At 40.3% G+C, this 12,053-nt stretch overlaps 1 protein-coding gene across 1 annotated transcript; it reads left to right on the forward strand.

Moving 5' to 3' along the window:
- The first annotated feature begins 254 nt into the window (after nucleotides 1-254).
- zpld1a (zona pellucida-like domain containing 1a) lies at nucleotides 255-11,264 on the forward strand. The gene is made up of 11 exons (XM_035625787.1): nucleotides 255-520; nucleotides 1,128-1,241; nucleotides 1,423-1,643; nucleotides 3,134-3,315; nucleotides 3,821-3,893; nucleotides 4,375-4,472; nucleotides 6,463-6,543; nucleotides 6,636-6,807; nucleotides 7,286-7,388; nucleotides 8,355-8,384; nucleotides 9,074-11,264. The coding sequence occupies exons 2-11, from the start codon at nucleotides 1,136-1,138 to the stop codon at nucleotides 9,247-9,249; spliced, it is 1,242 nt and encodes a 413-aa protein (XP_035481680.1). The 5' UTR covers nucleotides 255-520; nucleotides 1,128-1,135; the 3' UTR covers nucleotides 9,250-11,264.
- Nucleotides 11,265-12,053: the final 789 nt, after the last annotated feature.

A 12,053-nucleotide genomic window follows, 5' to 3' on the forward strand; every position in this document is an offset into this window, starting at 1 on the left:
CTGTGCTGACGGAGGACTGCCACACACAAAGCATGAAAAGTGTGGATTCCCGGGGCCAAGGGCCCGTTCCGTAGGCTCTGCACTCCCCAACCGGGCCATGGAGAATGGAACGGCTCAGTCAGCAGGCCAGGACCACTGGAGCGATGAAAAGATAATTCCCACCCCCCCCCACACTGCCACTGGACCTCTTGCAGCGTCAAACCATTTGTGAGCAGTGACAGAGCCAGATTGGGCCGAAAGGATATGAGTGGGAAACTTCAAAACCTGCTCATGTTTCCGCGAACGTGAAAGGATTTGTATAACACATTCAAATTTGATGGACTTTCCCATGTTCTCTCTGGACAGCCCTTTTATGTTGACATGTTCAAATAATGAATCTCTTATGTGCGGGATCCCTTTTTTTCCCCCCCTACTTCTGAGTCCTGTTCCTAGTCGTCTGGTAGGGATGCTGTGCGGACCACTCCATCGTCTGTCCCAAGCTTATGGAGTACCGCTGACTCGCTGGCTTCCAGGAACCAGGGTGAGTGGTTCTACCTCTTGTAGGGCAGGTGCCTTACTTTTTTTACCTCAAGCTGTAAGGAACAACATTGTTCTCTGAGCCAAAGATGCTAACTACTAACATGGTGCAGTTACTCCCTTAATTTAGCTGCTTCCTCAGGACTGAGGAGAGGACTCTTTGTGTGACTGACAGCGATTATGTGATAAGAGCTTTTCACAAGACAATGAGATGTGCTCACAGAGATATGCCATCATGCTTTTTAAAATGACAGTACAACACATTATCCGTCATAGTTTATCATGACTTTGATGCCAACGCAGCAGGTGTTCGCAGATAATTCAACGTGACATTTGTTTGCTTAGATTCCTCTATGCAGGCACAAGATATGATCTGAAGTCAAAACTGTTAAGAGATGGAAAAATCTTTGGAAAAATCTTCGCCTAGATGACATTTGCACATTTTAGGAGAATACCGTGTTATATTGGGTTTTCTTCTGTGGAAATAATTAAATATATGCTGGATTTCAGGTTTTTTTTATGTTTCCCCAACTTTAAAGGTTATTTTATCCCAAGTTCAGCTCAAGTGGGGAGGTTTGTTTTATTTCTCACGTTAGATTCTTCTGTTTCAGGTGCTGAAATGGAACATGTATATTTGATTATTTTACTGTTTGGTAAGGCCTTGTCTGCTGGAGCTCAATTTAATGGATACAACTGTGACGGCAACTTTCACAGTCGCTTTCCTGGTGAGGAACTGACACCGATTCACACTCAATGTTCATGAACAACTGCTCGCAAATTGCATAGGAATATCTTCCTTAAAGAAAGTTTGTCTTAAACTAGGTACATATTGCAAAGAAGTGATACATTTCGTCCACAGACCATTCATTTTGTACCTGTGTCTTTGTGTGTGTGCGTGTCTTGCAGCGGAGAGGGATATCAGCGTGTACTGTGGGGTGCAGACCATCACCCTCAAACTCAACTTCTGCCCTGTCCTCTTCTCCGGCTACACCGACTCCGACCTGGCCCTCAATGGTCGCCATGGGGACGCTCACTGCCGCGGATTCATCAACAACAACACATTTCCCACTGTTGTAATCTTCAGCATCAGCCTGGCATCACTGGAGTCGTGCGGCAATTCCCTGGTGGTAAGTTGAACAGAGAGGGTGTCAACGATCATTATACTCTCGGCTCCGCTGGTACCGCACGCTGTGGAGGATGGAGTTGGGTCCGGTGCTTTTAGTGTTAAGCAGGTAATTAAGACATATCAGAAATGTTATGATACCAACCAACACCTTTGAGAAAATATCATCAATGGGGGCCTTTTATATTATTCCTTAGTTTCTCTCATATATAATGTTACAGTGTTGGTTGCAGTGTTGAGAGGTGCGACCCACCATTTTTTTGTTTTCGATTTACAAAGCATGGGCTGCGCCGAAAACCCCCCAAAAATTTCGGCACACAACGGACGCTGAGGAAATATTCGCTGATTTTTACAAAAAGCGCATTGCTTTAGAATCGCTTACTGCACCTTTAAGTCACAATAAGCAGGTAATGGGTATAATATTTACCACGGACGTCCTGCTATAACCATTGTTCTTTTTTTCTCCACTGTCATATTCATATCAGCTTCAGGCATAGAAAAAGGGCTGATAAATTTAAGAAGTTGCCATTTGCAATCAATTCAATTATTTTACTTAATTTTAGTCACTGGTTACTTAGTTGTACAGATTGCTCCCAAGACCTCCGGAGGAGGATGAGACAGAGCACACAATATTTGCAATGCAAATGTTCAGCCAATCAGAAGAAAGTGGGTTTTTAAAGAAGCCTATTTCAGTCAGAGGCTTAGCTGGGAGACGGGTAGGCAATATGATATTAATAAGAACTTTTAAAAACTGAATCATGAAAAGTCCCAGTGTCCCAGAGTCCTGGAACAATAATATGAACATGGAAATGAGTGTAATAGGCCCCCTTTAAAGGTAGTAAAATCAGTTTTGCTCTAAAAGGTATTCACCTTTTTTCACCAATCCAGTTTTTTTCTGCTGTGATTTGAAAAGAAGCATGCAGTACAGACGGAGTCATAAAATAATTCATAGCCTTAGATGACACAGCAATTATGTGTACAACATTTCCTGTGCTAACTTACAGGCAGAACTAGTACGACAATTTTTTTTTAAAAAATAGCAAAAAGGCTCCAAGGGGTTTGCAGAAAAAGAATCTGATGTGTCTTTTACCTCAGCCAGCGGTCTCGTTCACAGTATCCATCTTTTGATTTTGACGAGCTGTGTTTATCTTGCATGGGGTGGAAGTCCTGCACTCCTTATCGCAGTCATGGGGCTGCTGTGAGATCCTAAAGGCCCTGTCACGATGATGAGCAGCATACAATTCTTTAGACACTTTAAAGTGAACCTCTGCTGAGCGGAATGTCTCTCAATGATTGAGCTGGATGAAATGGCACTATTCCTGGAGGGTCTATCCTCAGATAAGGAAGGACTGAGTTGGGGGATTAGTGAGGTGCATTAGTGTGCTCAGTGGTGTGGCTGATGGTATCGACCCCCTGTGCCTGCAGTGAGCTAGCAGTGGTCAGTCAGCGAGCCAATCAGAGGAGTGTTACCCACACTGATGCTCTTCACTGCAGGTCTCCACAGCTCAAGGACCAAACGCTTATGGGAACCTGTCACTGGTGCAGATCGGTAACATATCAGGGTACATCGACACACCGGACCCCCCCACCATCATCAGCTACCTGCCCGGTCTGCTGTACAAGTTTAGCTGCAGTTACCCACTGGAATATCTGGTCAACAACACACAACTGGCCTCGTAAGTCTCACTTCCTTTATATATCAATATCATATTTAATGCATTAAGGGACAATAGGACTTAATAACAACCATACAGATGAATCAACATGTCTCTGACCAAAAACATTAATATTTTCATCAGTGTGCCTGCCTCTTGTCTATAACAATTCTAAAACTAGTCAATGGATATACGGGGGGAAAAAAATCACATTTGTTTTTATTTTAGAACAGATGAATACTGCTGGGCTAAATTCAGATTTTCAGATATTTATTTAAAAGCAGATTTTTGACCAACATTAAGTTGATGATTATAAATGGTTGACAAGTTTCTGGACAGTGTGATTGAGATATGGCATGTACAATGTGTATGTCAATGCATGTCATGCAAAGTTTTGCATCATTTCCAATATTGTGAACACTGTGAAATTATGAAAGTAAAGCCATGTCTCTACTCAAAGAATCATATTCTGAATTACCAAAAATTTTGGAATTACATTCAAAATGTTTTCTTATCTTACCTGAAGGTCAGCAGCTGCGATCTCAGTGAAGGACAGCAACGGTACCTTTGTCAGCACGTTGAATCTCCTGCTGTACAATGTAAGTTCTCATCAGTCTAAAGACCCGATCTTTAGCTGCACAGGGGAGGTGGAGCTGTTGCTTTGGAGATGAAGCTACTGTATACCAAAGCTATAATTATTCAGTGTGTGTCAAAAAACAGAAGAATCTCTGCAGCTATATAAAGTTAATCTGCACCTTTTACATCTCTAATTACAATTATTTCCGAGAGTGATGATCCACATACAAGATGAAAGATAGAAACCTTTTTATGCATCTCTAGTAGGCGGCAAATTACCTTAAATCCTGTCATTTGAGAGGATTACCCTCATTTCATTTCAAACCTTTTCACTAAATGAACCTGTCAATTTGAATCAAACCGTAGTAGACAAGATTCTATGGAAACCAAATAATAAATATGCTGGGCTTCATCAAGTGTTGTGAAACCAAACCAATCACTCTGAGCGAGAAGAAAAATGTTAGAGAAAATGTGACAAACGTGCTTTTTTTGGTTCATGTGCAGGACTCCTCGTACGTCCAGCAGCTGTCCATCCCCATGGCAGGACTGACCCTGAAGACACGGGTGTTTGCAGCTGTTAAAGCTACTAACCTGGACCGAAGGTAGTCACTTAATGTCCCACCATGTTCCATGTTCACTACAACAAAACTACACCTGAGCCTTCAACAAAGGCGGAGTAGGCCACTGCTTTCACACACGGTTCTGTATGTTGTCTTCTGACGAGTTGTTGGAAAATTGACAGTGTTTAAAATCATTAAGAACATCCATCATTAAGATGTGATGCATGTGGGTGATGAGTAAAAATCAGACTGAGTGTGCCTGTTTAAAGAGATGTGTTTTGAGATGGGATTTAAAAGTGGAGAGAGAGTCAATGTTACGGATGACTGGTGGGAGTTCCAAAGGTGGGTGGCAGAAGGCTGTAGACCTCCAGTGGGCAGGTGGCATAGTGAGCTGGATGTCATCTGCATAGCAGTGGAAATGGATGTTGAATTTATGAAAGATATGGCCAAGAGGAAGTAGATGGATGATAAAGAGAAGGGGCCCTAGGACAGAACCTTGGGGAACACTGGTAGTGACTGGAAATGGCTGGGATTTGGAAGTTTTGAGTTGGATATATATATATGGGGCTCTAATAAAAATTTTGCTGCAACAAGTTCAACACCACTTACATACAGTATATGTAAGTGCTGCAAAATCACAGAAGAATAAAGAGACTGACTTCATATATTAAATTACACTTTTAAGAGATGCAGTGACCGAAAATATGAATACTCAGGAGACGGAGGAGGCTTCACGCTGATTCTGTGCCATTTTGTTCTCTTCAGTAGGACCTTTGTATTTTGCTGCCAGCTGCTCTAATTGACTAAAGGCACAGAGGGTAGGCAGGGTTGCACCATGTGAAAGCCTGATGCCTGTACTAAGAAGCAGGGTTTGTGGTCAGCAAGGTCACTTCAGGTTTAAACCTGGGTTTTCAGGGTTTCGACGGGGGTTAACTTATAACAAGGGTACATTGCCATGGTAACTTATCCTGCACGCCGAACCTGTTGTTGAACTGGTCATGGTCGAACGTGTTGAGAAGCACCGCCTTCTGACAAATCTGTTTGCTTTGAAAAAGGCATCATCACCGATTGTAAAAGATCTCATGGAGGTTTCTGACAAAAACACCTTTGGTTTTCCCTTTTTATTTAAGCAATGCTCATTATTGCAGAGGAGCAGCTCCTCAGTAGGAGGCCCTCTCCCCCCTTTTTTTCAGTTTGCTGCAGCAGATAATGAAGATATATCATAGTTATGTTGAACTTGCCTCATAGGCTCCGGGTCTTGACTTTGATTTGAACCTGCCTCAACTTTCATTTATTTCTTTTGATCACAAGAAATCTGTCAATGTCTCTTAAATAGTCACAAATAGTAAGACAACATGAAAATCAATACACTGCCAATGTTGACTCGCAGCAACCAACACTTGTAGAAGTCAAGTTAAGATGTTGATGGTGTTGTTTAAAGATTCCCTCCAGAAATGTTTAAATCATTTGTATCCTGTTTTGTCTCCACAAAAAGTTCAAATTCCAAAAATCCACAAATCACCAAAATCCAGAATCTAGGAATATTAGATATATGGTTTTTGAAGGTATATCAAAATATTACCAAGCAAGACATGGATAAGAAAAACATTTTTAATACATTTGCTAAAATGTATCAAAAATAAATTTCACCTTTTCATTATGGATCATTGAGTGTAGACTAATGAGTATGATTTTATCAATTTACAATTAAATATACAGCACAAACAATGAAGGGGTCTGAATGGTGAAGCCACTCTACATAAATTGCTTGTAACACTAGAAGAAACATTTCCAGGACAAAGTATTCAGGCAATTATTTCATTTCCACTTTCAATCGATTTCCCTAAATAATATAATTTCTAGACCAAGAAGTAGCAATGTCACATGATGGTTGTATCTATTGAACACAGAAATCATTGTGTGGTAACCTCTTCACATAAAGGTGAGATGTGTTTATGTTGTTTATGTCTACAGCACATGACTCGATTTGCATTAGAGTAACTGAACTGTGAATTTACTTAATGTTAAATAGATGGAACGTTCTAATGGACTACTGCTACACCACGCCCACTGGAAACCCTAACGATGACCTCCGCTATGATCTCTTTTTTAGGTAAATCAAATTTAATGTGTAATTTGTGTCAGTCTGGTTTTTCTCTTGCTCTCCCTTCTAATAACACCTTCTCATTTCCCTCCCTGGGCTAGCTGTGAAAAAGACCCTCAGACCACCGTCTTCGAGAACGGGAAGAGCCAGATGGGCCGCTTTGCCTTCGAGGTGTTCCGCTTTGTAAAGCACAAAAACCAGAAGATGTCTACCGTTTTCCTGCACTGTGTCACCAAGCTTTGTCGAGCAGATGACTGTCCGATGCTTATGCCAGTGAGAATAACACACTATACGCAAAACATGACAAACTTTAAGGATAATACACAACCCACATTTTTTGTCAGTATCATAAATCCATCAAAGCTTAACTTCATGAAGGAAACGGGACAAAGACATTTCACCCGGATTCAACTGCTCAACTTCCAAATATTCACTCAATAATTATTTTCCTATAAATCATTAAATACGAATAATGTATGGAGTAGGATGGAGAATAATGTATGTAGTGGTGTAAAATATTGATTTGATCAAGATATTCAGTGCTTTCTATTTGAAATTCAAAACATTAATGTTTCATATATTAATATAACCCAGATAGGCTTATCAAAACAGCTGAATGTTAAAAAGCAACATTAATGGGTCGTATTAACTATGCAGATCACGTTTCTCCTGAACACGTCATCATGAGAGAATACATCAGAGGAGGTTCCATTCTGCCACCATATCTTCTCTTTTCCATTTATTTTCATAGATCTGTGGCAGCAGGAGAAAGAGAGACATCTCAGAGGGACAGGAATCAAACCACGCATCTGGAAATGCTGTTCTGACTGCCGGGCCCATCATCACTCGGATTGGTACAGTTTGATAACACTCCTCATCCTCCTCTGCTAATCCTTCTCCTCAAAGTTTCCCCATCAACCAGCCTCCTCCGCCTGACATTATCCAAGCGCTCATGTCAATTGTCTGAACCACTTCTTCCTCCTGAGACATGTGGTACTATAGTATATAATGACTTAATAACGTACCATAATCCTTGTACAATATTTATTTGTTGCTGTGATTTTTAACAGTTCCTCAGGTTGGTTAATTCTGCAGCGATTGGACATATTAAAGGTGACATATTATGCGAAAATCACTTTTTCAGTGTTTGTGCAGCCTGCCAGTCCACAAACTGTAAAAAAAAAAGACCACCCTATAGTTTTTTTGTGAGCTGGCTAAACCCTACAGCCCGGCTCTGAACAACTGGTTCAGATTTCTCTCCCACTGTGATGTCACAGACGGGGTCTTTTGGGGTAACCCCGTCTGCAATATGAGAATCTCCACTTTTCTGGTGAGAGGCGTGACATTTCCTATATGTTTTGACATTGGTTTACCTATCACATCATACTGGGCCAGCTGGCCAATCAGAGCAGACTGGGGTTTATCAGGAGGGGGAGCCAAAAGAAATCCAGGCATTTCCGAAAGAGGGTGAAAAGAGGAGCTGCAGGAATGGGCAGTATCTTCTTTTTAGAACATTAGACCATGTTAAATTTTTCGAGTGGTAACCCAAATTAAAAGTATGAACTGTAATATGAGCATAATATGTCACCTTTAAAATGCACCAGAGTGTGACAAACTAGATAATTGACACTGGGAGGTTGACTGAAGGTGAAAACTTATCGTGGTGATCTAGATAGGAAGCAGTAGGCATCCTGTCGATTCATGTACTGTACAAGAAAATAACAACACGCAATTGGGCTATAGAGTATAGTAGGGTATACTGTACTGAATATAATGAATTGCTGTTACCCTTAAATGCCCCTTCACCTTTTTGTCCACAGATGAAACACCAACCAACAACTCTCAGTTGGGTAAGCCTTTACATTCTGTCAGCTCTGTGCAATGACACTGCTGGTGTTGCCTTTCAATGAAATGAAAAGGAGACATTTAAAATAGCAAAAGCATTCAAACTTAAATAGAATGTATCATATGCTCTTCTACTCTGTCATGTCTCGTTATCCTATGATACTCCTATGATGTGCCATTTTCCAACTGCACTTCATTAAGTTATTTTGCTCATAGAATTACTGAAATTATCTGAATAGAATGACTGTTGAATGACAATCAGAAATGTCTTGTTCCTGTGCTCCAAAAGCAGCATCCCTTCCATATTGTGTGTAGGCATATTCTATAACTATTGGACTCAGCAAAGACATTGGAATCTCTGCTGTTATGAAGAATTTCTCTCTTTGTCCAAAGTTGATGCCGTTTGATTCCTGCTGTTTTGGATGGAATCATCTTCGGCTATCAAACACTGCTGTGGCTGAGCTGGAAATATCCCAGCATGATATTGAAAGTTGTGCAGTTTTTCTTAGGAACAAGAAAAACAAGCCCTCAGATAAACAGGCCAGGAAAATGCTGTTTCTGTGTGTGTGTGTGTGTGTGTGTGTGTGTGTGTGTGTGTTGGGGGGCGGCGGTTGAATAGAAGGTGAATTTTAGAGCAGCTCTGGTAGAAATATGAGCAGAACCTGATTGTTTCTTTGTGCTTGTTCTGCTTTAGCCCATTTGAAAGCTCCAGTGTTTCAGATGAACACGGTGACGAGTGCCCTCATCTCAGGCGTGATCATCCTGGGCGTCATGAGTGTATGTTTCTTCATCTTCTCGCTCACCCTCCTCAAAGGCAAGACCACTCCTGTCAGCACCCTGTCCGGAGCCCGCAACCCAGCCTTCAACTGAGCGTCTGAACCCAACCCGTTGCAGACACGAGGGGAAAACAACACGTGACATGTGCATGCAGTCATTTTACAGGAGCACAAAAGCTAAATGCTCAACGTTTAAATTTAGATAAATGTTACCAGATCTGTGCAATTAGTGTAGAAGTAAAGCAGGACTTGTTGTATGTTGTTCTGTGCTCAGTGTTTGAACCACGTAGCAGGCCAGGCCTCGAACTGCAGATGATCATTTGTCATGCAGCTTTAATTCACATAGTGGGGACACTCTTAACTTAATTCAATTCCCATACCAATAATTCAATGTAGTTTTCAGGTGCAGGGATCAAATATACACTTATAGTACATTATGACGTGAATAATCTGCCGGTAAAAGCGTTTCCTTAGAGGCAGAAATATAAGAACAGTTCATTTAAGGGTGACATTCTTTAAATAAATTGTAACTTAAAAGTATAATGATGAAATAAGTGGAATAATTGGAATTTAACTTATTAGCGTTGCTACTTTTTGGGGGCCGGGGGGTAGTCTTATAAGTCTTTGGATGATGGGTCTGTTCCAACTAAATATGCTGTTCACCCACTCACTTATATTTCATGTAATGTGGAGGTAAAATGTTGTATCTTCCACTGACAAAGTGTTACTGAAATCGTTAAATTGTGTACATAGTGCAAATCGCAAATATTTCACTTGTGCGGTGTCAATATAAAGATTCAGTATGAATTTTCTCTTAAAGTCAGAATTTCAGTCAATGACAACAGGGGGACAACAATGAAGTCAAACAAAGAGCTCTTTGCTTTAGTGCTTTATTTCTGATCATCTTCCGTCTCTGGTGTAAATAAACGTTTCTGTCTCTGTTGGTGGAAATTTAGCTTGACCGACTTGCAAATGACACGCAATACCAAAAAGAACATCCTGTCACCCAAGTGACCGTTTTCGTAAGCCTAGCCTTTTCTGATTTGCCACCAATGAAATTTGGTTGTCTGGTTTAGGCAACTAAGTTAAGGTTAACCAACTGAGTTAAGGTTAGGGTGGATATGTAGTCATGTTTTTTGACTGTTGGTAAGATCCTGTGTCAATGTCATCGACTTAATACCCCCAATCAGCATCAGTGTTATGGGCGGGCCTTGGGGGTCGAGGTCCGTCAATAATCTCAATTGAAAATTGTGAAATTGTGAAATGAATGGAAAGAGGTTCTGATTAGGAAACTTCAGCGTTACCAGTGTTGAGTTCTTAAATTCACGTAAATAAGCTATCTTAAAGCTACAGTGAGAGAAGAACATATTCACAGAAATTTAATATATTGTCCATAACTGTGTTCACATATGTATAATCACCTGCAACAAAGAACTAATGTTTTTTCATCAACTTTGAATGAGTTAAATGTAGTAACATTAGGGGGACCCGACCATGTTTGCTATGTCGTGTTGTGCCACCCTGACTTCCGGGTCCGAGTTCCGAGAGATTCCGAGGTATAATGAAACGCAGGATTAAATACGGTTGCAGAAAACGGTCCAGAATACGTTGCATTCGCGTTGAATTTCTAGCGCTGCAGGAAACCAGAAATGGAATAAGCGGTGCGCCACCATAAAGTGTCCCCTGTCGGATGTTCAGTTGGTTGCGGTTTGTAACTTTTCCACCAGTTGCTGCCAGAAAAATACAGATATTACACACGGGCTTTAAGAAAATGACTCTGCCGATATGCACTCTATTCGATTTAAGAGTGGCATTGTTTGTTCTTTTGTTGTTGCTTTGTGTTTGCATGAATTCGCTGCGCACATATTGTTGTAATAATCTATACCGGCGCTTGATGTTTGCTTAATCATGACGCTTTTATTAATTTAATAAAAGCTATGACGTGAACAAATTCCCCCCGTCAAGGCTGATTGCCCATCTGTGCTTATGGCGCTCTGGCGCCGACACTGCCCTCAACCGTCCATTACATTCTTCAACTGAAGAGCAACATCATGCTACCAGTGGCTGTACTTCTCAGAGAAAACAGTCATTGTTTGCACAACACCAGAGGTCACTCATCAGGAAAATAAAATTAGTTTGACCAAATATCTCATCCATTTGTTCTTTGTTCATTTTCAAATATAATGTGAACTAAATAAATGGGCCAATACTAACAATTCTGATGCCAGTGGAATTTCATATATTCTCCCTTTAATACGTTATTTTCCCAGAAAAGGATTAATTAAGAAAAACACTATCACTTCTTTGGCTACTGTGTTGGTTATTGGCTATTTGGTTATTTGATTTGAAAAAAATCAATCAAAAGGATTTTAAGAACTTTTATCCATTAAAATAATAATGAATAGCCTCACTGAAAGAAAGAAAATTGGAGACTTTGAGAATAAAGTTATAAATTTATGAGAATAAAGTCAAAATATTATGATAATAAAAGTTGTAATTTTTTTGAGATTAAAGTCATAAACTTGGTCTCTGTTACATAAGTGGAGAAATGTCAGAAGAGCAGTCCCATCTGTTAAAATGAGGAACGTGGAGAAACGTTGTGAAACTACAGTACTTCAGTCTAGTTCAACGAGCAACAGCGTTTAATAAATGTTTAACATGGATAACATGTTGTCAGTGTGGCACGACACCAGAGAAAGCTGTTGCCATGGCTCACGCCTGTCTGTAGTATAATATTAAATACAATTATAATCTTTCATGTAAAATTACGACTTTATTCTCTTTTCTCTTATTTATTTATTTTTCTCAATGTGGCCCTAAAACTCTAGTGACCAAATGTCCAAAATGAACTATATCTCTTTCAACTATAAGGTCTATATGAATTATATTTCACGAATA

The sequence above is a fragment of the Scophthalmus maximus genome, chromosome 2, assembly GCF_022379125.1.
Source record: "Scophthalmus maximus strain ysfricsl-2021 chromosome 2, ASM2237912v1, whole genome shotgun sequence".
In the NCBI taxonomy this organism is placed as follows: domain Eukaryota; kingdom Metazoa; phylum Chordata; class Actinopteri; order Pleuronectiformes; family Scophthalmidae; genus Scophthalmus; species Scophthalmus maximus.

Excerpts from the sequence above, each read along its gene's own strand:
- zpld1a (XM_035625787.1), top strand. The coding sequence starts at position 1,136 with ATGGAACATGTATATTTGATTATTTTACTGTTTGGTAAGGCCTTGTCT. Across the intron at positions 1,644-3,133 it reads CGTGCGGCAATTCCCTGGTG|GTCTCCACAGCTCAAGGACC; the intron begins GTAAGTTGAACA and ends TCTTCACTGCAG. Across the intron at positions 8,385-9,073 it reads AACCAACAACTCTCAGTTGG|CCCATTTGAAAGCTCCAGTG; the intron begins GTAAGCCTTTAC and ends GTTCTGCTTTAG.